This window comes from Gymnoscopelus microlampas (assembly GCF_963454915.1).
Source record: "Gymnoscopelus microlampas genome assembly, chromosome: 6".
NCBI lineage: Eukaryota > Metazoa > Chordata > Actinopteri > Myctophiformes > Myctophidae > Gymnoscopelus > Gymnoscopelus microlampas.
The window spans coordinates 48,488,112-48,515,266 of record NC_139943.1 but is presented as its reverse complement, the minus strand read 5'-3'; the positions used below and the strand labels follow the sequence as shown (position 1 = coordinate 48,515,266).

The window sequence follows — 27,155 nt, the reverse complement described above, 5'->3', positions numbered from 1 at the left end:
TGGGGCGGGCTATTTCTGGTCCATAACGTCAGAAGGAGTTCTCCTTAACACTATGTTACTTTGAAGCCGTTGCCCACACACCCCCAGTAGCGCCGCGGCCGCAGCCTCTCGTCTGTAGTAAAACAAAAAAATACACTTTCGCTACTCACCAAAACAAAGACGGTTTTAAGCCTACTTTCCCTAGTGGGAACACTCGGAGCCCCCCACCTCACGTCTAAAATACACTTTTTCTCCAGAAAAGAAAATATTTCACCAGAGGGAAAATGTTTTAGTTACTCCACTGTGCTCCCTACAGATCTCGTCAATGGAATTTTTCTGTTGACAAAAAGGTTTTCCTTCCGGCGGAATATTTTCTTTTCTGGACACAAAGTGTATTTTAGATGTGAAGTGGGGGGCCTCAGAGTGTTCCCACTAAGGAAAGTAGGCTTTCAACATCTTAAAACCGTCTTTTTTAAGGTGAGTGGCGAAGGTGTATTTTAAATTTTTACTACAGACGAGAGGCTGCGCAGCCTGCGCTTACGGCGGGTGTTCGAGCAACGCCTGAAAGTAATATATTGTTAAGGAGAACTCCTAACGCTATGGACCAGAGCTAGGGGCGGGCCGTTCTGGGCATGCGTTAAATGCGTCAAATATTTTAACACAAATAATTCAAAAAATTAATTGACACGATAATTTTGACAGCATCAATATATATATATACACACACACTCTGTACACAGTATATTCCATCCATTTTTCCCTTTACCTCTGTCTCTCCCACTGTACTCTTTCTCATCTTTCTGTCTATCTGGTTGCACACTACCATCTCTTTCCTCTCATTCTTTCACACACTTCTCTCTCTCTCTCTCAGTCATGTGTGACACACACAATCACACACACACACGCACACACATACATACACGGTTGCGGCTCCACAGTGGCATGAAATCTCATCCCAGCCTATCAACAGGTGCCCTGGGGACAGAGATTGAACATGTGTCTCTGCCTGCACGGTCTGCCAGATGACAAGACATCCATCACCCATACTTTACTCCGGTTCCACTCCACTAAACCCACCTTTACCACACACACACACACACACACACACACACACACACACACACACACACACACACACAAACACAAACACGCATACGATTAAAATGGAAATGTGCTGGTCTGAGTCCATGGAGTTCCTGGAAAAATGTGAAACACAAAAGTGAATGAGAACTAACCAGCTTAGCACCGTGTTCATACTGGGCAGCTCCCAGTGACCAACATTTGAAGACTGGATACACTGGGAAGCTGGCATCGCACAGTTGAAGACTGTGAACTTCCCGCCATGGCGCATTGCAGCAATTTTACCATCTATTCTACAGGGTGCATTATTGTGGTTTCAATGTGTTAGCGCCTGGCTCAGCACGCCGTGAATTAGTCACGAGTGTGTTTTCGGCATTACATTAATTAAGCCAATCAGAGTGTTGGCTGTCATCACCATCACCTAGGCGCGATCCTATTTAACCCATACAAATTCCATCTAAATCAGTAGTTCGCACTTTCAAGATTTTTAAAAAATGTTAAAAAAATTTGCAGATGTACAAACTTGTAAATCTGCTATATTTGAATAGTCAACGCAAAAATCTAAAATGACAAAGATGCTTTCCTGGTTTTAGTTGGTTAAGACCAAAACCCCCATGCACAAAATTGGCGCAAGATCATTTGATGTTGCTATGGAATTTATATACTATGCGGTGATATGCAAGAGACATATTTTACTTTTTTTTATTTTTTTTTAAACTTTTTCCACACAGAACCAGGAGATAACATGCATACAAACTGGCTCAATAGCGCCCCGTGCCAAACAGGACAATGTGGTATTGCAGGTGAAAGTGCTTTATAAGCCAGTGAGAAGTCAGTTGGAATTAGTATATCTGAGGCTTGATTTAGGCTCAAACCTTTTGAAAAACGTTTGAGGGACATAAACAATATGATATTAGATATTATTATCATTTTTTTAAATTCATGGTGTAGATCCTTTAAGAGTAATGAAACATAATGACTCAGAACATGTCACAGTGACCAGCCAATGACCCTTGTGTCTAAAGGTCTGTGATTCAAATAGAGATGAGAGAACAGACTGCACATAATTAGGTCTGCAGCCTCATTTCTGATGATGGTTGCAGGAAGCTAATATTGAAACACCTTGTGAGTGGTAGGTAAGAATAGCTTGATTCTGTCGGCCTGATAGGGAATGATAAGAGGGTATTTAAGCCAGCACCTCATGGGAGCTTATTGAGCTTGTACTGCTGATGCTGCCTGCTTCTTCTGCTGCAGGAAGATTCCTGCGAAAGTCATTCCTGCTGCCTGCTCCTGTGCGTGCTAGATTAAACCTAGGATGTTGCAATGTATACTTAGTGCTGAGTAAATCGTGAACATGCAGACTGGTCTGTCATCCTTGCTTGGGGAGACATCAAATCTGAAAGCTCACCACGCATCACAACGCGACACAATGTGAGCTTGTAGATCTGCTATTTTCAGTGAATGATCACCCCAGATTAGGGATGCTAGGGTTCATGTGGTTAAATACTTGTCATACTGGGCAGCTCCCAGTAACCAAAGTGTTATGCATCAAACGGCTCCGCTGCTCAGGCCTGTCTCTAGACGGCCTCCTGAAACACTGAACACTATTCTGCAGGAAGATACTGGAGAGTGTTCCACAAAATTACCCGCCATCTAAAAATAGACCACTATAACACTCTCACACACACACACCTACACCTACACACACACACACACACACACACACACACACACACACACACACACACACACACACACACACACACACACACACACACACACACACACACACACAGTATGGACAAGCCTCATGATGTGCAGTACATGGCACACAACAGAACTCACATGTAGGAACAGCAGTACACATTGCCTTGTTTGAGGCTGTGATGTGTCACTGTGTATTATGCTTGGCTACCCGGCCAGCTGCTACTGTGTGTGTGTGTGTGTGTGTGTGTGTGTGTGTGTGTGTGTGTGTGTGTGTGTGTGTGTGTGTGTGTGTGTGTGTGTGTGTGTGTGTGTGTGTGTGTGTGTGTGTGTGTGTGTGTGTGTGTGTGTGTGTGTGTGTGTGTGTGTACTTTATGTCCTTGTTCTGGATATGTTTATGCTACATACACACACACAAGTTATTCTGAAGGCTTCTTCCTACTTTAACTTAGTTTTGTTGTTTTCGTTATTGTTATGTTGTGGCTCAGTATTTTTTGGACCTCAAATACTTCCATTTTGCTGCTTGTACCTGTATGGGTTGTGGTAAACTTTCTTAACCCACACACAGACATATAGTAGTCACAGTGCATGGATAAAATCATGTTTGAGAAACTGGTTTGAAGTTATGTGTCAGAGGGGGTAAGCCATTTGCATGTTATCTTTTTATCTTGTGTGTGTGTGTGTGTGTGTGTGTGTGTGTGTGTGTGTGTGTGTGTGTGTGTGTGTGTGTGTGTGTGTGTGTGTGTGTGTGTGTGTGTGTGTGTGTGTGTGTGTGTGTGTGTGTGTGTGTGTGTGTGTGTGTGTGTTGGAGGGAGTGCATTTCTTTAGCCAAAGTGCTTTACAATGTCATTACACCTATACATTCACCAATTCACATACCGATGGCAGAGGGAACCATGCAAAGCACCAACCTGCTCATCGGGGGCAGTTTGTGGTTCTTGCTTATGGACACTTCGACACTAACCCAGGGGGAGCCGGGGATCGAACCGGGAACCCTCCGTTTCCCAAACGACCGCTGTACGACAAGAACTTAGTATATTGTGTGCTACAGTTGTTTTACTCCTCTAATCAATTAAGTGGTAACAATGAATGTGTGTGTGTGTCTGTGTGTGTGTGTGTGCGCGTGTGTGTGTGTGTGTGCATGCGTGCGTGCGTGTGTGTGTGTTTTGCAGGTGTCCCGATCAGCTGGAAGGGTTCACAGCTTTGGGAAGAGAGATCAGGCAATCAAGAGAAACCCAAACGTCCCTGTAGTGGTTCGAGGATGGCTATACAAGCAGGTTAACACACACACACACACACACACACACACACACACACACACACACACACACACACACACACACACACACACACACACACACACACACACACACACACACACACACACACACACACACACACAATTTATTGCCATTTATTATACTGTAGCTGGGCCTATCAAAATTAAATGTCTCTTTTTGGTTCTTGAATATAATATAATGGAATGTAATAAAACTAGGATTGTTATTGTCTGTGCATGCAGAACCTTGCCTTTGGCTTCAATGCGGTAAAATTGAAATCAAACTAGATGCTATGCATGCACCGCTATGATAATGAGTTCCACTTTCAAGAGAAAGAGCTCTTAACCGACGGCCCAGATTTGGTGACGCCTGATATCAGTGTATAACAATATAGAGCATACAGTTACAGTAGCTTGAGCCAGGCTATTATTGGAGACTGGGTGTGTATGTCCGTAAATAGCAGTGGGTTTGGCAGCTCAGAGTGCTAGCACGGGTCCCCAATATAGCATCATTGTACCCTGTACGAGGCAAACAAATGGGCTGTGTAATAGCACCATGCAGTTATGTTGAATTGGCAAGACACACACTTTTCAGGAGGCACACACACACACACACACACACACACACACACACACACACACATACACACACACACACACACACACACACACACACACACACACACACACACACACACACACACACACACACACACACACACACACACACACACACACACACACACACACACACACACTAAAGTGCAGTGCATGCACTGTATGCAAGAACATACAGGACAAATGCGACCACAGCCAAATGCATGTGTTCACATAAAAGACACATAAAAACTCAACTCGCATAATATGTGAGTTGTGTTTGGGTGTGCACACATTGTGTATGCACACCCAAAATCACACTTTCCTTTCTCAAACCAAACCTATTAGTTGCAAATTGCAATACACCCCCCCTCCCACACACACACACACACACACACACACACACACACATACACACACACACACACACACACACACACACACACACACACACACACACACACACACACACACACACACACACACACACACACACACACACACACACACACACACACACACACACACACACACACACCCTAACATTGCATAGCCTACACACAATCACGGTCACATTGGAATAAGCTGCACGTTGTTTGCAAGTGTTTTTCTCTCAGTTGCTTCACTTCAAACCCGTCTACTCTACTTTGAACCTTAAAAGATAGATCATGGAGTTAAAAAGCTGTGGCGGGTGAATCCACCCGATAAAAGAGTATAATTGATCACTCCCTTTTATCCTCTGTCTCGCTGCCTTTTGTCCACGGTCGTTATCTGTCGCTATGTGTCCACCTCACTAGGTTTTCCTTTCATTATATCTCATCTTTCATTATCGCTCTCATTCCCTTGTTCATTACTCCTTTCTTGTGCTCTTCCTCGCTCGTAAACCTCTCTCTCCTCACAAATGACACTATGTGTCTCTCTCCTTTGTCTTGCATGCCCTCTTTCTTTCTCTCTCCCATCTTTCTCTTCCTCTCTCTCTCTCTCGTTCTCCCTCTGGTCGCTGTTCGCTCACTCCCTTGATCTCTTTCCTGATGTCTCTTCTCCACCGTGCCCTGCTCTATTCCTCCCTTATTCTCTGTCATTTATTATCTGTTATTGCTGTCATTTTCTCTTTACTTCTCACTTTCTGATTATCTCTCTCTCTCTCTCTCTCTTGCTCTCATTACATCTCGATCCATCTCTTTCTCTTTGCTGCTTTGTCTTTCTCTGTCTATCTGTTTGTCTTTCTATTATGTTGTGTGACTAAAGCATAATCCCTTTCTTTGTCTGTTTGTCTGTCTATCTGTTTGTATTGTCTGTCTGTCTGTCTGTCTGTCTGTCTGTCTGTCTGTCTGTCTGTCTGTCTGTCTGTCTGTCTGTCTGTACCTCTATGTCTCCAGGACAGTTCGGGAATGCGTCTGTGGAAGCGGAAGTGGTTTGTCTTGGCTGACTACTGTCTCTTCTACTATAAAGGTGAGTGTCAAATGAAGGTCAATTTAGCATTTTCCGGCCTGGGCCGCAGCTTGGCGGTCCAGGCACCCTAGGCTGCAATGCCAGCCTGACAGCGTGTTTCGGGTTCGACTCCCGTTCCCGACGACCTTTGCTGCGTGTCACCCCCCCATCTCTCTCCCCATTTCCTGTCAGCCTACTTTCCCTATCCCTCTCTAATAAAGGCATACAAAAGCCACGAAAAAAATAAAATAAATATATATAGCATTTTTCTGTGCTTTTGGTCCTTGTTATTTAAAAGTGGGCAGTTCTCTCAGTCTCCTTTGTACAGGAAGTGTTGAGGAAATGCCAGTAGGAAGGCAGAGGAGCCTTTTAGCAATTAGTTACTTAATAAATGATAGATAATACAAATCAGTGGTCCTCAAACTAGTAGTGTACCACTAGTAGTACCCCTTCACCAGCACAAAACAATTCCCCCCACAATAGCGGGCGCTAAGGTTCAAGTGGTTTCTATTCATGTGGTTAAAGTTTTGTGCTAGTCTGGGTCTGACTCTGAACCCTGATCAGCTGTAGTGCCAGGTCTGCACACCTGCCTGCCTCTCACTGATAGACTGCACTTATGCACTGACACTAACTGACACCCAATGGACCACGGAATATTCTAGACACGCATTAAACCCACGTAATCTGTCACCACACCGTTCTCTTTGCCTGAATGTTGCTGACATAATCCCAAGAGCTTTGTGTGTAGTTTACACAAGCTGGAATGTCAAACACAGCTACTGTAAGTGATGTCACTCAAGTAAGTACACAAGGGACATTCGTTTGGCAGGGATCTGGCAGTACAGTATAAATTGGCCTTTAGGGAGCCTTTTGCACGTTGCATTTTGCATTTTCTGTTGCATTTTTGAGAATATTCTGTTCTTCATTTCCACAATGTCCGCATGGTTAATGACGAACGGTGCACAGGAGGTTTCTTGTAATATATTACAATATATTACAAGAAACCTCTTGTGCACATGGCTTCTGTTACAGTATGAGCACTGGTCCCATCCTGTAAATAATATTTTTTGACCAAACTGACCAAAATGCAGTTCGAAAATATTCTGTACACATGGATGTAGTGTGAATGCGTTCTAAATATTCAAAGCAGGTTTTTGTTTGCTTGTTTGTTTGCTTTTTTGTAATTTAGCCTTTTAATGGCATGAAGCTACAGTATTGTAGAAGTCTGTCTGTCTGTCTGTGCGCGCGCACACACACACACACACACACACACACACACACACACACACACACACACACACACACTCACACACACACACACACACACACACACACACACACACACACACACACACACACACACACACACACACACACACACACACACACACACACACACACACACACACACACACACACACACACCTCTATCTGCCTCTATCTCTCACCTGTCAATCCATCATTATGTGTCTCAGTGTCTGTCTACACCTCCATTATCACTCCCTCTCCATCCCTCCATGCTTCTATCTTTCATCTCTCTGTATATTAAGCCTGATGTTCTACGCCAGTGTTGTGTGCCAAAAATATCTGATCTACCAGCTCATTATGCGCCGCGATGCAACGCGCTGTGACCTTGTAGATCAGCTATTTTTGCCATGTGACCCCATCCTACAACAGAGTACAGAGTATACATTCTTCTACAGTATCTCTCTGTCTGTGTATTAGTCCATGCGTTCAGCCGTGCCTCATTTGTCTTCCCTTGTCATCTCTCCCTCCTGTCCTGCATCTGTCCGTCAAATGTGGAGCAGGATGTTGAGACATCGGGGGCTTAGCTGAGCCCAGAAATACTGTTCCCCCGACAATTGCATAATTTTCAAGCTATTTCAGAGTAAAATGAAGAATATAAGATGTGAGATCCTGTGCTTCAAAAACAGCCTCGCTCTCGCTTTCTCTCGCACGTGCACACACACACACACACACACACACACACACACACACACACACACACACACACACACACACACACACACACACACACAGTGTGAGTACACTATACTAACAATATACTGTAGGCCACAATGGTTGGTAAATCCCTAAAATCCCAACAGCTTTTCTGCCAGTCAGGACATCCTGATCATAACATCAGCTGTATCACCTATTGTTAAAGTGTGTGCGTGTGCGCACACGCGTGTGTGTGCATGCGTGTAGGGTATGGCCGGCACGGCGGATCACGGCCACCTCACTCTGACTCAAACATAACCATAAACAAACCCGATACGCCCATATATAGGCAGGACTCGGCAAGGACTCGAGGGAGTGCGGTGCCTGTCGCCGAGTCGTTGGGATAAGCGGTTGTCCAGAACCTGAATCACATGCAGACACACTGCACACAGTGTTCAGTGTGTGTGTGTATTTATAGAGGTGTGAACTCATTACGATTGGACGGGTGCGTGTGTTTGTGTGTCTATATAGTCTGTATGTGTATAGTCTGTATCCTTGCATACCTTGCATAGCTGCATATCTGTGTTTGTGTGTGTGTGTGTGTGTGTGTGTGTGTGTGTGTGTGTGTGTGTGTGTGTGTGTGTGTGTGTGTGTGTGTGTATGTTTGCATGCGTGTGTGTGTGTGTGTGTGTGTGTGTGTGTGTGTGTGTGTGTGTGTGTGTGTGTGTGTGTGTGTGTGTGTGTGTGTGTGTGTGTGTGTGTGTGTGTGTGTGTGTGTGTGTGTATGTTTGCATGCGTGTGTGTGTGTGTGTGTGTGTGTGTGTGTGTGTGTGTGTGTGTGTGTGTGTGTGTGTGTGTGTGTGTGTGTGTGTGTGTGTGTGTGTGTGTGTGTGTGTGTGTGTGTGTATGTGTGTGTGTGCATGTCTACTGGACATATGGAGCTGTGAGGGTGCTTTCATGCCCTTGTGTGTCCGTGTGGAGGTGAAAAATGTGTGTGTGGGCAGGAGCCGTGCGTGTGTGTGTGTGTGTGTGTGTGTGTGTGCGTGTGTGCGTGTGCGTGTGTGCGTGCGTGTGTGGGCGTGTGTTTGTACTAGTGCTTGTTGGAAATTTAGCAAGTGGTGAGTGAAATCTACTCTTTGCCCCTTACTGTCTACGCTCTCTCTCTGTGTGTGTGTGTGTCTCTCTCTCTCTCTCTCTCTCTCTCTCTCTCTCTCTCTCTCTCTCTCTCTCTCTCTCTCTCTCTCTCTCTCTCTCCCTCCCTCTTCCCTCTCTCTCTCCCTCCTCCCTCTCTTCCTCTCCTCCTCTCCTCCTCTCCTCAGACAGCAGAGAGGAATCTGTTCTGGGAAGTATTCCTCTACCCAGCTATGTTGTGTCTCCTGTTGGACCGGAGGACCACATCAGTCGCAAATACGCTTTCAAGGTACACCTCGCTATTTTAACCTCACAGGTCTATGTTTACACTCTGTGTTAAATTGTTGGGTAACCATTTACACTGCAGACCATTAGTTCAGCAGAAATGACCAATTAATATAAACAAGTAAAAAGTAAAGTACACATGATAACCAGTACACGGCTGACCCGTGGCAACTTTATTGTGTCATAACGGTCCATATACAGTAACATTCATTACGAAATAACATCATTCATAAAGTACATAATTCAAGATGTTACTGTAAGTATGGTATTTCTGTACTTCTGAATGCTAATTGTACTTGGTCATTTCCAGTTGAAAATTCCTAATAGATGGCCTGTGATTTAAGTTTTCTTTTTTTTTTAAACTTCTGTTATGTTGATTTTAGGGTTGTTTTCTTCTGTCTGGAGCTCGACCAAATGAATACTGCGATAGCATTGATGTTCATCCTTTTGAGTTAGATCCAGCCAACAGGCTAATCACTTAAACCCTATTATACTTCATTGACCGGAGTCGCCCAAGGCTCTGTTCTAGGCACACAGTTTTTTTTCTCCCCTCTACACCAAATCTCTCTCAAAACCGAAACACTGTTCCCCCCAGAATATGGATGCTAGGGTTCACATAGTAAACCACATGCCCTTTATATGTTGTATAAGTATTACAAATATTTTCTCTACAATTGAATTTTATGTAAAAACTTGAAAGTGGTTAACATATTGTCGGGCAGAAACCTCATATCTCCATATTTCAACTTTGTACTGTATGTGTTTTTCGTAAATGAATGCCTTACTTCATCATTCAAGAGTGTGGCACAAAAGTATTGAAAATAGCCGATCGACAAGGCTATTTTCACTATTTTGAAATAATATTTAAAAATAATAATAATAGGGGTTCAAATGGTTAGATAAATAGTTCAGTGGTGGGCAGTAAAGTACATTTACTTGATTACTTTGGAGTATTTGATTTTTGTTTTTGCTTTTTGCAAGCTGATGATTTTCACTCCGCTACATTTCAAATAGAAATATTGTACTTTTGACTCCACTACATTTCTAGGAAGGGACTCTTGGGGCCCAAACTTACAAAAATATGTTATGAATTAACCACTTAAGGCCTTTTTCAAACTCTCAATGTGTCACGCTGGGTCGTGAGCTTGTAGATCAGCTATTTATTAAATTTCAATTTCTGACCATTTCTGAAAATGTTACTTTGTAATTTGTACTTTTGAGTAGTTACTTGAGTACATACTTTGTCCACCACTGCTTGAGTTGCTAAATGACAAGCAGCCAATCAGCAGCCCTCATTGGTGGAAACTTAATTACACCTCTCCAATGCAATGCCACTTGCAACTCTGCACACAAAAACACACATAAACATATAATTAATTCATCAGTTGTGTACGCATGTGCATACTGTACAATACATACAGTACATCCCTCACACAAACATACGAAAAAATGTAGTATTATGGTATAATTTTCTCACAATGACAGCATAATTGCTTATTGCAGGTTCATAATTGTTCATTGCATTCAGCATGGGTTATAAAAGCTCACCATGTACATTATTAGTTTTGCACCGTATTGTGGTTTTGATTCAATCCAAGCCAAGGTTGCAAGGTGGTCACATCTCTGGAAATATTCATCATCCATTATTGAAGTGAATGCATCATTCTATATTTTGCTATGAACATAATGTAGCGCATATCCACAATATATCTTTTTTTTATATAAATATGTTTTTGCCTTCATATAGAGTACTGAAGTCCTGACGTCACTCGTTCATCCCCTGGTTCGTAAAGTCATTTCTCTATGGAGAATAACATTGTGTCATCCTAGAATCGTCTCATAGAAGAATTGTGGTCCAAAAATAAACAAACTGTCTCGGCGAAATTGTCAGGGAGGTCGCTCTGTATCGTTTATGATAGTCAGTCACTCATATTTGATACAGTCTGTTATTGGCGAAAATGTAACTAATTTGGCGGAAGTAACATTAGCGTTTTCTCACCGCCAGTTGATGCTTCATATCCATAAGAGTCAAACCGCCAGGATCATTTGTTTATTTTTGGAACACAGTTGACGCGATATTAAACACGTCAATGGGAATTCAGAACGGGGGGGGGGGGGGCGCGACACAGGTAGGATGTGTAAATTACGTCAGACTTCGGTGCTCTAGTCTATAGGCTTTAAAATCACTGAATTTAGGATACATACTGTGTGAAGATTTTTATTTCATAGCACATCCAACCCTTATGTTCTTGCTCTTGGACAGACCGAGGGATGGAGCCTAGTTTACAGAGTACAGTAAAATACCCCAAAAATGTATATTTAAACTCTGAGTGTGTACAAATGAACTCACGTGGGTCCCTGAAGGGTCCATTTGGGTAAGTTTTTACATTATCATAGTTAAATTAACACTATTTTACAGTGTGCCAATTTGAACGGTAAAAGAGGGACGGAAAAATAAAGAGGCCAGTCAGGCCACTGTGAACGGGCCAGCTGGCTCGTAATCCTCGCTGGGATCGCTCTCAAGAGGTTTTGTTCTGTTCAGCTCATGATTGCCTTTGAGTCAGTTCCTTTTTTAAGCCGAACCAACGCTACTGCCATGTACTGTAGATGGGGTGGAGGAGGCATTTCAAATATGGGTACTCTACTTTACTTGAAATGCCTCCATCCCATCTACACAGAACCTGTTACTGTGAAAAACACGCACGCACGCACGCACGCGCACACACACACACACACACACACACACACACACACACACACACACACACACACACACACACACACACACACACACACACATTGCTCTTCTTGTGCATGGGTTAGTCAGTGAGCTTTGTTTCATAGTAAGTTCACTCAATTGGCTGTTTAACAGAAGGCTTAAAGTACATTTTTGCTTTGCACAACAAGTGTCGAACAACGCGTCGCAAGACGAAATTTACGTCAAAACTATGCATGGTATACCTTTGCAGACGGTGTTGCGTGACTCTGAGAAAGTGAATGGGCGCAGACACCTTCATAAAATGTTGTGTACTCTGGTTGGAAAGACGAAGTAAGCTCTGTTACGGAGATGCACGAGATTAAATTCACCTCCTGGTTATTTTGTGGCGACGCTGTCGGCAAGTTGCAGAGATTATGAATGCTCAGAACTCACATGTGTTGTGAGACACGTACTCTGGTGCGACACGTTGTTTGAAAGCATACATTTACATTAAGCTTTACTGCTAACATGATGCACTAGTTAAGGTCTGTACACAGTGGAGTGTATGCATACAACATAGCGAATTCTTATGTAAGTAACTTTGTTTAAATATACATTTAGCCTTGGGCAAAGAAAAAAGGAATGTGAGGTTCATTTTCCCCACGGTAAAATGACGTGATGTCATTATCAACCTTCTGCTTGCTATTGTATTGAAAGACAGACCGCATAGAGTAGATTGTGAGGTTTTTCCTCTCCCTGCCTTTGTTTCACTTGAAAATCACAACCATGGCAACCACTTTATTATTGTTAGAATAGAAGACGGTGTAATGCCTTCATCCATCAAGCATTTGACATTTGAATGTCCTACAAGGACATTTCTCTCTATTGCTGACGTGTTCTACAGTATCCATGGATGTTGGATGCGTGTGTGAAGTGATGACTGGAGGTAGAGTGTTCTGTTGAAAGGCGATTGTTTCCATGTTCAATTCATGCACACACTTTAATAACTTTAAGAAGACATGGTCAAGTCATTGGGTTTCTACAGCAGAACTATGTCTGTCCAGGCTATTCTTAATCCCTTAACCTGAAAAGGGAAACCAAGATTTGCGTTCACAGGACGGTACTGTGAGATTAAATCAGGCTACCGCCGAAAGTGGGGAATAATCAAATCACTACTGTGCACATAAATGCACAATGTCCGACACGACCAATGTGATTTTGAACTTCATTGTTGGAACAACCATGCAGCAGTGACAGGAGACCCCTCCCTGTAGCTGTCCCAGATAGGCCTCTGTTATGTTGACATCAGTTCGGAACTTTCCAAATACATCCACAGCCTAATTTATTGATCTGTTGTTATGATGGTGTCCCACACCAAACGTATCATTGGTGCGGGACACTGTCGCACATCATCGTAAATCAGGCTTTAGTTGTTTTGTCCATCTTGTATGGGACTTTAGGATCCCATTCGCTAGCAATTCTGTTCTTAAATGGGGTGGAATAATGTAAGTAGAGATGACACATGTTGTTACAATTCAATTACAGAACATGTTATCGATTTACTAGATATTCTATGTGATTTGTGAACAACAGTCCTATTGTGTCATCTTCCCATCACCGCTAATGACCAGCGGTCTAAGCTAAGGGACACTTGTGTCACCATGCAGAAGCAGATGAAATAGATAATGACTGCACCATGAGTCATCTGTAATTGTTCCACCCACTGTAAGGACAGAACGACCAGCAAACTGGGTCCAAAAATCCCATTAATTTTCACCACCGGTGCGGGGGTGGCAGATCCAGATGATGTATAACGAGAGACTCGTAATAATGTCAACACGATGGAGGTCTGTTCTCTGAAACCTCTTCCTTCTCTTGCTCCTATTTGGCTGGCTGCCTGCTCGGGACCGCCTCTCCACCTGTGTGAGTGCGTGGGGTCGTCCAGTGACTGACCAGTCAAAAATAGGTACTGCTCCTTCCCCCAATGTATCCCTGCTCCTGTTGTCTGCTGTCGGTGTGTTTTTGTTTTGGTCTGAGCCCGTCAGAATATATGACGCGTGTATATTCTGTTGTTTTTCGGCGCATGTACGTCCTCGCGTGTTCTTTTTGACTGACATTGGGTGTGTTTTTTGTGGTCAGTGTTGCCATGTTCTCTGATAACTCTCACTCACTATGTCTGTCTTTCTCATTCAGTCTCTGGTGGGGTGCATCCACAAATTCACTGTTAAATCCAATGTTATTGCAAAGTAACATTGTTATTTACACATTACAGGTCTAGAATATCCTGTAATTGTTTTGTTCTTTGTTTTTGTTTTATAGAAATCTAACATGGCAATAGTGTTTCTGTTTGACATCTTGGCACCCTGGCAAAACAATTCCCGTTCGTAAATTCCAAAATATTTCTGCACTCTGCCACACTCTGAGAGTAAGTCAGAGTGGATTTAAGAATGCACCCTCTTTCTATTTTTATCTATATATTGGCCTCTTTCTCTCTCTCAATCTATCTTAATCTGTCTCTTCCTCTGTCTCTCTTGCTCTCTACTGGGCTTCTTCATCTCTCCTGTCCTCTGTTGTCATCATCATGGTAAATCTCTCTCTGGCTGATGTATTTGGGCTTATAACCTGTGGTTATGGTTCATGACCATTCGTCTTTGTCTCACTCTTTTGCTCTCTGTTGCTTTTCTCAATTGTTTCATTTCCAAGAAAGCACAAACTGATAGAAATGCAACCTATTTGTATTCTTATTGATTTTCCAAATATACAAACACAATCTGTAGCCAGAAAAACTCATACTATCAACAACAACAAAAAGTAACAGTAAGCAGATGGCAATGCATCAAATATTTGTCAAAACAGAAGAATAAACTATCAGGAGCCTATGCATCTATCTTTATCTGCAGATGTGCTGATCTTTGTTGTTTCTCAAGGTAAATTAGGTTTATATGGAAGCAGTTTACAGGTTTGTTTCTTATATCAGGACTTAGTGGGCAGCTCGGCTGCCCTCTTATCTTCAGAAACACAATGAGTTTTTAAAAATAGAACCTAGACAGAGAGACCCTGTGCGTGGTCTGTGCGTGCGTCCGTGCATGTGTGTGTGTGCGTGCGCGTGTGTGTGTGTGTGCGTGTGTGTGTAGGGGTGGGGGTGTGCCCATCCAGAGAGGAAGGCAGCCCTGGCTATTGTTAGCCTCCATGACTGCCAGTGCAGCAAGCTATTTTCAGCTTATGGATGGAGAGAGACACAAAGAGACACAGAGACAGGGAGACAGAGAAAGTGTACTGTAGGAAAAAAGTGAGGAAAAGTGATTAGGGGAGAGGATAGAGAATAACAGCATAACAGAGATACTGCAATCGAGGAGAAAGGAGAATGATTGGATGGTACTGTAGCTAGTAAAATACAGAATAAACAGGACGAAATAGGATGAGACGAATGGAAAAAAATGAGGTAGAAAAATAATGTGAGGGAGGAAAGGGAAGGGTGGAAAACAGAAGGGAGGAGAGGAAAGTGGACTGAACAACGGAAGAGATGGAGGAGAGGACAGAGAGAGAGAGATAAAAAAAAACATGGACAGAAATGATTAGCGGGCATGGAAAAACAGAATACAGAAGAGTGAGAGACAGAAAAGAAGGGAGGGAAAAAGGAGGACAAAAGTCAAGGACAAAAGTCATAAAACAGGAGAGTGGTAAAGTGTGTGATTTTGAGAGAGAGAGAGAGAGAGAGAGAGAGAGAGAGAGAGTGTGTACATTATTACTAACTAAGCTGTACTGTATGCGTTCTCTATTGTTCTATTATACACACACACACACACACACACACACACACACACACACACACACACACACACACACACACACACACACACACACACACACACACCCACACACATGCGTATGTTTAAAATAACTAGCAGGAATACTGAATCCATCATGTGTCCACACATCTGACACATCTGTCTCTTTCTCTCTCATTCCCTTGTTCTTCCTCTCTGTCTCTTGCGCTCATTTATTTCTGTCTAAAAAAATCAAATCAAATCATCTTCACTTCTGTCTTTGCATTTATTTAGTCATTTGGAACTTAAGCTCTTGCTGCATTTAAAATAGAGACTACAGCTATAATTCACTACAGCATCCACTACAGCAATAAATGTGTATGTGTAGTAGTGCACATCAATTTGTTGATTTTCTGTAATACTATATACATGTGACTCTTATTGGGTCCTGGTGTTCCTTACAGAGGGAAACCGTAGCTTTAACCCATTGAGACCTGAAGCCGATTCTGTCTCCTAAATCTCAACAGTATTCTGACAAAACATATGTTTCTATATCAGTGCTCAATCTTTTTCATGTCAAGGACCTCCAAAATGATATGTTTTTGGCCGCGGACCCCCATCAAAATATTTTGTTCCAGGGACCCCCAGAAGCAAAGATTTGAGTTAAAAATGTTCGCTTTAAAAATATATATACAGAAGATTTGCACACATTTTCACGATTTTTCAAAAATAGCAGATATACAAGCTTGTAGCGCGGCTTGTATATCTGCTATTTTTGAATAGCCCAAAGTGTAAAATAATGCTTTTTAGCTCAAATCAAAAAATGACACAGTTCCAGGTCTTAATGGGTTCAAATGATGTATCAGGTGTGAGGGTGTGGCCAAAAGAAAAATGCTTGGTCTCAGGAGGGTATTCCTGGCCAATTGTGAAGTATTACCACTTCTTTATTTGGGATGAACTGTTCAGGCCTTGACTAAAAGGAAGGAGAAAGACCCGGGTCTGCCAGTGAGAACGGCTGCATTCAATAACATGGGGGGCCGAAAAAAAAGCGCTGTCCGTGCGCTGTGGGTTTCAAGCGTTACAGTAGCTATAGCTAGCTAGCTTGACAGCTAAACTGTACTGCAATATGGGGACAATGAGAGAGTAAATGACTGGGGTAAGCTGAATATTCGATCGATTGACCAATCAATCGATCAGTTGATTGATATGCCAAAAAATGCAAACCAACAACAATGAAAAGTTTTTTGTTGGTTTGCATTGTTGCATTATTGGACAGAATGTTAAAGTGGTTGTAAAGCAGTAATACTATGTAATAATGAGTTTGTCACACCACAGAATAATGTGTTATTAACCAACTAGCCACATTTAAATGATAAAAGAGATTGCCAAGCTCCGAAAAATAGGTTTCAAAAAGAGTGAAAATGAATGCAGTTTGTTCTCTCTTCCTTGGACGCTGGGGGCATGTCCACTGAGGCCTGCTGCTATATTTGCTTATTTCTCAGGATGCACTTTGGCACACCTGGAAATAATATCGGAATGATGTTGTGGGTTATTATGTGTAGTGTTGTGTCTTGGTGTTAATTTGGTGATTTGTGTGTTGTTTTTTTGGTAACACCTTGACTGTAATTGCTTGTTTTCACTACACCCTCTGCCTTTTGTCTTCCATGTTAAGTCACTTTGTGTGGCTATGCTATGTGCTATGCTTTGTCGTACGACGATGTCGCAAAGCAGAAATAGTTGATTTGCAAGCTCCTTGAGAGCTTGTAGATCAGCTTTTCACACGAGACACTGTAATGAGATCACACAGATTAATGAAATAATGATTCATGACTGCTCATGAGGGGCTTGCTGATGTAATCATGCAATTTGTTTTTGTTTGACAGGAAGTCATTAAGATTGAACTTTTAGGGACTTGACATAAAAATACAAAAAACATTATGTACACAATTTGATATATATATATTTTTTAGAAGATTAAAACATCCACGCACTGGTTTAAAGCTCCCAAAGAATTGTATTAATGCTGCAACGTTTCGACCTCATAGGTCTTCATCAGGCAAAAGGGTATACATGTATTTCTTGCCATCTATTGTTTATTATATCTCCATTATGTCCATGTATTTGCTCTAAAAGTGTGAAAAACGTATTTTTCATTATATGAAGTAATTTTGGTTCACTCAATGTCCTGCATAATGTGCAAGGTTTTACAACAAATGCATGACTTTTTAAATTACTTGAAAACAAGTCCGGTGCTCCCAACAGGGAGGCCTTGAAGCAAAGCAAGCAAGTGACTGCACTCGTTGAGCAAGCAAGTGGCTGCACTCGTTGACACGAGCAGCCGCTGGCTTCTCGTGTCAACGAGTGCAGCGTCAGAGTTGGCAGGTCCATGGTGGACGGAATAGGTTATCCCTCTCCTTGACTCAACCAGTCACAGTGATTCAGGCAGGGTTTTGAGGAGGAAGTGGTTTTGGAATGGCTTACACTGTTCTTCAAGTCATTGCCAAGTCTGCCAATATAGGTATTTGCAACTTAATACGTTGATTGCGCTGGAAAATTGTAGTGTAGTTTGTATTTGACCAATACAAACTCTGTCTTTGTGTCGGCCGAGAAAACCAAACATGTTCAATTATGTTGCCGACCTTCAGGGGGGAATCGGCCCTGATGAACCCTTTCACACTAGATAATAATTAACACTGACTGTCTGTCTTGATGGTTCGAGTCACCGATCTGCAAATAGACTTAAAATCTGGGGAATTCTCACCAAGTGAGAAAATGAAGCTTTAGACAACATTACGAGTAACTGATAGTTAAGGAGGGTGAAGTCAAAGCGAGAACAGACAGGCTAATGATACACCCAAGCAAACAAGAGCCAGTAGGATTATGTATAATAGATAAATGCTGGGTGATGAGACGGCAAGGGAGATGAAGAACCAGGGAGAAAAACTCTACAACTGGGTTTGTGTGTGTGTCTGTGTGTCTGTGATGCGTTAGCATACATCTGTTGAATTCCTGACTAGGAGCCAGGAGGAGTGTGCTATGTTCAGTAACCACACTAATTAGAATACAACAGAGAGTATATTATAAATAAAGCACATGTGAGGTCTGCAGTACATGAGCACCCATTATACACACATGCACATGCACACTTAATTATCCCCCATACATTATTCAGTGACTGAATCAGGGAACGGGGAGATTTAGTATTTAATTATTTCTTGTTTGAGCGTGAATCAAGTGATTTCTTTCCTCTTCTCCTGTCTTCCAACGCTATTACCACAAAACTGAGCCACAAAATGTGTCTTAAGTGAATGCCATACATTTTCCTGGAAGGATTATAATATCACAGACATTTGGGAAAAAAGAAAAGGGAAAAAAAGAGGCATGATTACTTCTTAAACCACCATCTAACACAAAGTCAAGTGCATCTCAGGCACCACAGCACTCTATAGCTGAGATCAAGGTTATTAAACCCACTGGTTAAATGTCCTTATACTGTAGCGTGCATTGTTAAATCATACATTGTGTAAAAAATAAATCTCACTTCCACATGATGTAAATTGCCTGAGACTGCTGTAGCTGTGTTTAATTACGTTATGGCATATACTGTATATCTTTAAATGGCGCCGGATGATAAAATTGTCACAGATGTCTTGGTGATGCTCTCACAGTGACAGTGGTGTGCTAGATGATGTGACTAATAGCCTTTTTAGCTCTCCATCCATCTCGGCGCTGTCTGTCGGAAACAAGCCACTTAATCACAGACTGCAATTATCTTGTCACAGAGCACAGTCACTTCCAGTGTGCAGCATTTGATAATGTCTCTGCAAAGGGTAGCTTGGTTTGTCAATTCACGCCCACCACAGTTTAAAGTCAAGAGGTGGATCATTCTAGAAGACAGGCTGTCCAAAACATGGACATGGCTCTAAACACCGTGGCATAATCGTTCTACTACCAATACAGTTACTACTAATTCTACTACTAACGCTACCATGACTTATACCATTACTATCATAGTAGTAGTAATAGTAGTGGTAGTTGTAGTAGCAGTAAGGGGAGAAGCAGTGGTGTAAAGTAACTAAGTACATGTACTCAAGTACTGTACTTAAGTACAATTCTGAGGTGTTTTCACTTGGGGTATTGTAACTGGAGTATTTCTGAGTACTTTTTCCACCACTGGGGAGAAGTAGTAATAGAAATAGCAGTTGCAATAATGGTATGGTGGTAGCATTAGCAGTATTAACAAAAGCTATCTAAATAACGTTCTTAGCATTTGTGGTCAAAAACGAATCAATAACAAAACATACTGTATGTGAACCAACCAGTGTTTTGTACTGGGTGCAGGCAGCAACCGGAAGCCAGTGAAGGGAACGCAAAAAGGGGGAGACATGCTACTACTGCTTATAATATGTGCATAACGCTACATTTCCCATTCATTTACCAAAGTACTGAAAGAGAAACCAATACAAACAAATTAACATTTTCCGTCTTTGTAAATCCCTAAGCAGTTATCTATGCTCCTCTTGTAAAGTCAGCGTATGTACTATATTGCCGTCTACTGGCTGTGTTGTAGTTGGGTTGCGTTTGCCATGTTTTCCCCTGTGTCATAACATGTTTCTGTTACTCCAAAGGTGTACCTGTCCTGTCCATTGGTCTAAGTTGTGGCTTTGTTAGTGTTAATTGGATGGTATTTTTTGGTGTCTTATTGGCTTCCGCTGACTCTACCTGCAACTGGCTGATGCTTACATGTGCTGTTTGTCCTGTTGGACGGCATGACATCTCTCTGTTGGTCAAAGCTAAACTTTGCCTGCCAGATTGACTGACATACTACTTCACCCCTCTCTCTCTCTCTCTCGTTCTGTGTCAAAAAATCACCTGGTTCATCGGACTCCTCACCTTGTCCTCTTCTTTCTCTCCCCATAGGCTAGCCACACGGGCATGCGCTCATACATTTTCAAGCAGAGCTCTGTCATTGGCACACAGGCGGAGCACAGCGGCATGCGGACGTACTACTTCAGCGCCGACACGCAGGAAGACATGAACGGTTGGCTGAGAGCCATGAACCAGGCTGCACTGATGCACAACCACACAGATACACTGATCAGGTAGGACTTAACTACCCAATCGGATGCACTGATTGGGTAGGACTAACACACCACAACCACACTGGTGCACTGCACTGATCAGGTAGGACTAGAGCGCGATACATGCTGCTTGCTTCCGACGTTACGGAAAGGGAGGTGATGATAACTACACCCCCAAGTTTTTCTGACGCCAGAAAAATCTAACTCATTAAGACCTGAAGCTCATTCTACAAATGTCTACTAAATCCCAACAGTTTAAAAAATATATATGTTTCTATATCAGTGGTTCTCACACTTTATCATAATTGCCAAGGACCCCCAAAATGATATGTATTTGGCCGCCGACGCCCATCTCAAAATATTTTGTTCCAGGGACCCCCAGAAGCAAAGATTTGAGTTCAAAATGTTTGCTTTAAAAGAATATATATTCAAAGAGTTGCACACATTTTCACGATTTTTCAAAAATAGCAGATCTACAAGCTCGTAGCTTGTATATCTGCAATTTTTGAATATCCTAAGTGTAAAATAATGCTTTTGAGCTCAAATCAAAAAGTGACACAGATGCGTTCCAGGTCTTAATGGGTTTAACCCATTAAAAGCGGGAAAGCATCTGTGTCATTCTAGATTTTAGCTACCGGTAGATATTGTCTCTGTCGGTGGAAACCTCACATGTCCAAAACTTTTACTTTTCAGGATTCAAATTCAAAAGTAGCAGATCTACAAGCGCCGCGTTTCAAACTTGTGGATCTGCTACTTTTGATGCTCTTGTGTGACGCTGTAGTGTGATCAAGTAGGGCGTTACTTTACAACAAAAAAACACACAGCTGTTACAGTGTCCACTGATCAGGTAGGACTAACACACGCTATAATGACACTGACATGCATTATTCAATTAAGACTAGAATGAGCTTTATTGTCACATCACAGGGTTACAGGTGTTAAACAGTGGGCGAAATTAGTTTTTTGTGCAAGCTCCATATTTTTGACTGGAGAATCCAGTCCTCTATCTCCTCCTGCAAGTTATGCCAGGAAGCAGGCCTGTGCAAGCAGAAAAAAAGAAAAAATCATGTTGCCGTATTTCCTGTTATTTCGCGGACGTTCAGCTCTCGTCTCGCCGCTCAGCTGCTGCTGTCTCGGGCAGACTGAGTGCGGGAGTCCCGCTCCCTCCAAGGCCGGAGCCCGTAGACAGACAGATAGATATATATATATATATCTATGTGTCTACGGGCATCCCTTTGATGCTTCGCTATTAGTTGAGCGACATATACACTGACTATTTAGGAAAAAGAGAGAGACACACGTGTGTGTGTGTGTGTGTGTGTGTGTGTGTGTGTGTGTGTGTGTGTGTGTGTGTGTGTGTGTGTGTGTGTGTGTGTGTGTGTGTGTGTGTGTGTGTGTGTGTGTGTGTGTGTGTGTGTGTGTGTGTGTGTGTGTGTGTGTGTGTGCGCGTGCGTGCGTGCGACACATGCCGTGCTCCTCTCCTTTGCCCGAGGAGAGGGTTCGAAGGACAGCACGTACATGCCAATTCAGAGCTCCTAGACCAGTGGTTCTCAAAGTGGGGTCCGGGGACCCCCAGGTGTCCTTGAGGGGGTAGGGGGTCCCCAGCAAAAATGTGGTAATACAGCGTCACAATAACTTTAACCTTTCATACTTTGGCTATTCAAAAATAGCAGATATACAAGCTCATAGCGCGGCACCGAGTGCCTATGAGCTTGTAGATCTGCTACTTTTGAAAAATCGTGAAAATGTGTGCAAACCTTTGAATATATATATATTGTTAAAGAGAACATTTGTAACTCAAGTCTTTGCTTCTGGGGGGGGGGGGGGGGTCCCTGAAACAAAATATTTTAGATGGGGGTCCGCGGCCAAATACATTTAATTTTGGGGGTCCTGGAAAAGTTTGAGAACCACTGTCCTAGACCTAGACTGAGTTTAACAATCTTCAATACTTTAACATGCACAGCTACTACATAAAAACATTCATATAAATTGCGAATGCTGCAGGAAAAGCACCAGAGAACCTGCTCTGCTGCCTACACCAGCTTGAAAATAGCAGATCTACGAGTCGCCAGTGGGGCATCTCCTCACGACCGCATCGCGACCACCGAGCGGCCGACTGGAGCTGTGTTTAAACTTCTGTTCTCAATTATATTGTTTAGTTTGTTGTCTGTCTATAGATGTACATCTGATAGATTGAAAACTTTAATATTCTGTTATTGTGGGCGTGTGTCGGCGTTCAACGGTTACAGGGGGACAGTGACAGAGCTAAAGTAACTAAGTACAAATACTTAAGTTAAGTACTGTAGCCTACTTAAGTACTTGAGGTATTTTTTTTACTTTACTGGAGTATTTCCAATTTTCAATACTTTTGCCTCTACTCCACTACATCCAGAGGCAAATATTGTACTTATACTCCCAGGCACGCCGACTTTTGTGCGTGGCCATGGGGGCTGAACTTGATCGCCACACTTTTAATCCGATCGACGGCCATTTCCTCATACAGTTACAATGTATCAGAGTGCAATACACCTCCCAACCGCTAGGGTCGCTCAGTTGAATGCATGGAGAAAATTCGGAGAAAGAGGCCACTGATCGAATTAGAATGCTTTTCATTGAACAATACAGAAGACACGGGTACTTCTGACGGCCCGTATATAATTGTAACATCCATGGCCATGTGGTTAGCACTTTATATTTGAAACCTGAACGTTTATGTAGATGTACGGGTTGTAATGGAGAAAGTGCAAAAACCAGGTTGACGTTCAGCCATGACGCTGATGACGGACGATGCGATCGTGTTTCCACAGTGTTTCTTCTTTTCTGTCTAGTTATTGTTTGGACAATGTGTCACCTGAACTACTACAGTACTAGGCTAATGTTAACCTTGCTAGTTATAGTGTTATGTGCACACTACAGTACTGTAGGTCTATTCACATTATGTGAAGGCCTGTTATGTGCGCAATAGGCCTACCTTTATTTGACAACTTCAGTTACTAGTTCCTTTGTAGATTTCGATTATTATTACAAAACTTACATTAACCACTTCACCTTCATATACATTTCGTCCATTCGAAAATAGACGATCTACAAGCTCACAGATCTTGTAGATCTGCTATTTTCAAAAGATGTCATACATTTGACAACTTGTGCAATGGGATATTCTGCATAATGAGTAGCCTACTTTCTAGTTTTGGTACTTTAAGTACATTTAGATACCAATGTTTTTGTACTTTTACTCAAGTACATTTTCAATTCTGGGCATTTACTTCTAACACAGTATTTCTACATTTCTACATTAGTATTGATACTTTTACTAAAGTAAAAAATGTGAATGCTTTTTCCACTGACTTTATCCATGTCCAACGACCACAAGGTTAGTGCCAGGGACCAGCATAACATTTGTGGTCTAAAAGTGTTTGCAAAAACATTCCACGTTTTTTACATTTTGTCAAAAGTTTTTGTAAATCGCAGATCTACAAGCCCACAACGCGTCACACACTCTCACATTGGATAATATGTCCTAGCTCTCCAGTCACAATGACATCTATTGTATGTCATTCTTTTCTTGTTTTATTGTTTCCAGTAAGAGAGAAAGGAAAGAGGGGGGGGGGGGGGGGGGGGGGGGCGGCGGCAGGGGGAACAAGAGGGAAAAGAAATAATCAAAAAACAAAAACGGATCTACATATTTATCCATCCATACAGTATGAACATGAGGTTTAGACATAAGGTGCTAACATTCAATCGAGGTGCTAACATTTCTGTACATTCATGCACACAGCGACTGTTCTGTATACTGTAGCATGGTATGGGCTACCTGCAGACCTTAAGAGTAACAGTTCCTATGTTTATTTTAAATCTTGAAATACATCAAGCCTGGTGTTTTATTTTCACTTGGTAAAAAGTTGTTAGGTATTTATTTTGTTTTGTATTGTATTGTATTGTTTTGTACTGCCAAATAAAAATCATTATTTGGTAGTTATAGGGAGAACAGAGTGATTTCTATTACTACTGCTTGTGTGGCCGTAACACAATGAATAGATACAAAGAACTGTCCCATTCAATCTTGTAGAATGGCCCGTCGGCAGCAACACTCAGTCAACACAGAGCTTTGGGACTAACACGGTACTAATAGAACTGTCCACATTGTTGATGGTGGTAAATAGATGATTGCCAGCGGGCCCTGCCCACATTTATTGTGTTTGTGTGCATGTCTGTCTGTCTGACTGACAACGCAGCCAAGGCAGACATCCATAAGATTCGGCGTGCTTATGTGGGCCTGCACTCTGTATGTGTGTGTGCTCGTTTGCACATTGAGTGTGCATCCGTGTGTATGCTGTATTTGAGTATTTGAGTGACAGCGATAGAGAGACTGTGTGTGTGTGTGTGTGTGTGTGTGTGTGTGTGTGTGTGTGTGTGTGTGTGTGTGTGTGTGTGTGTGTGTGTGTGTGTGTGTGTGTGTGTGTGTGTGTGTGTGTGAGAGAGTTGGTGTCTGGAGATAGAGAGACATTGACGGATGACAGGAAAGCAATACAGGGCAGGCTGTGTTGGAATGTGTATCCCTGGGTTAGGGTTAGACTGCCTTCAGTCCGTCTTTGTTTCAGTGCAGTGGTATGTTCATCTTTCTTTACTGTCTATCTGCCCATCCATCCTGATCCGTCCATCTGTCTGTGTCTCTGTCAGAGATGGCTAAAAGCTCCACTGCAGGCTGTGAATGCTGCTCCACTATTATCACTGTTAGTCTGTCTGTCTGCTCTCTCTCACCTCTCTCTCTCTCTATACTGTATATATATACAGTATATATACTGTAAAAAATGGATGGACCTTCCATAAGGAAGGGACTGCACACTCCAGGGAACAGAGATTGGCAACTTTCTACCGCATTACGTATTTTATTAGCATGACACATTTCGCTGTGGTGGTGCTATACAAAACTTTTTTTTTTGCTATACAAAACTTCTGTATAGCACCTTACGAAGCTCAGGGCGAACCGCATCGTGCTAATAAAATACGTAATGCAGGAGTAAGTTGTCCATCTCTGTTCCCTGGAGCGTGCAGTCCCTTTTTTACAGTTTATATGCCTGCTGACTAGACTTGCACCTCCTACGTTTTTTTTGTTGATGTGCAAGAGTCCTCTTTTTGTTATATATATAACATGTGTGTGTGTGTGTGTGTGTGTGTGTGTGTGTGTGTGTGTGTGTGTGTGTGTGTGTGTGTGTGTGTGTGTGTGTGTGTGTGTGTGTGTGTGTGTGTGTGTGTGTGTGTGTGTGTGTGGTCATTTAGTTATACTTATGTTAGCTCACAACGTGTTGCATCGTGACGCATTGTGAGCTTGTAGATCGGCTATTTTCAAATAGCCCCATTTTTTGGGCTTGTTTTCATAGACCTGGTTGCTTATTTCTCTCGCACAATCTGGCAACGCTGGTCATCACCAAGGTTATACATACTGTGGGAAAAACCAAACCTCAGCATAGACACATAAAAACAGTACATGTTCTGCTGTGCTGACAAAGTACAGACTTGTTGCTGAGCAGAAAATGACATGTCCTCCTGGCTAAAGGTCTTATTTAACGTGTTGATGTTAAATCAGTAAATATGTAATTGAGGAGGTACAGAATAACACAGGGAACGTACAGCTACACTGAGTAAATGTACACGCATCAACAAGCGTTTAGAATACTGGATATATTCTGACATAGGAGGCTTACTGGATGTTATGAATCGCACAAGATTGTAGTTTCCCCAACAACAGTAGGAGCATCCCAACATGGTTTACCTGATGAGTCAGTATTCTAAGGCTGGATTTGAATGGAATACCGTTTTATGAATGATCGTTCCGCTAACATCCATCTATTATTATCTGTCGGCATGGGGCTGATGGCTCTGAAAAGATCAAGCACACCCCACCATTCACTGACAGCAGACAACTGTAACAGCTTTGGAATAATACATTCTTCTGAGTTTTGGAGGGAAAACAACACAAGCTAAATATAAACTCTAATACGGTAGCTGCAGTTATTCTTTGGTTGTGATTTATTTAACAAAGAATGAATCACAATTTGTTTGTTTTAGTGGTGTAAAGTTTATTTTGTTTTATTTGTGAAAGCTCAGCCTTAGTCTAAACCAAGGTTTAGCTCAATAACTGAGATGGAGTTGAAATGGAATGTAGAGAGAACACATGACAG

The 27,155-nt window shown here is 42.3% G+C and overlaps 1 protein-coding gene across 12 annotated transcripts in view; it reads left to right on the top strand.

Moving 5' to 3' along the window:
- plekha7a (pleckstrin homology domain containing, family A member 7a) overlaps positions 1 to 27,155 on the top strand; it is a 189,053-nt gene that overhangs the window by 127,154 nt on the left and 34,744 nt on the right. For 11 of the 12 annotated variants that reach the window (XM_084058992.1, XM_084058986.1, XM_084058988.1 and 8 more), the window contains 4 exons: positions 3,936 to 4,040; positions 6,019 to 6,091; positions 9,331 to 9,431; positions 20,813 to 20,994. In XM_084058992.1, coding sequence (XP_083915118.1) covers positions 3,936 to 4,040; positions 6,019 to 6,091; positions 9,331 to 9,431; positions 20,813 to 20,994 — 461 coding nt within the window. The remainder of the gene's footprint in view (positions 1 to 3,935; positions 4,041 to 6,018; positions 6,092 to 9,330; positions 9,432 to 20,812; positions 20,995 to 27,155) is intronic. The other variant, XM_084058989.1, reaches the window with a different exon arrangement.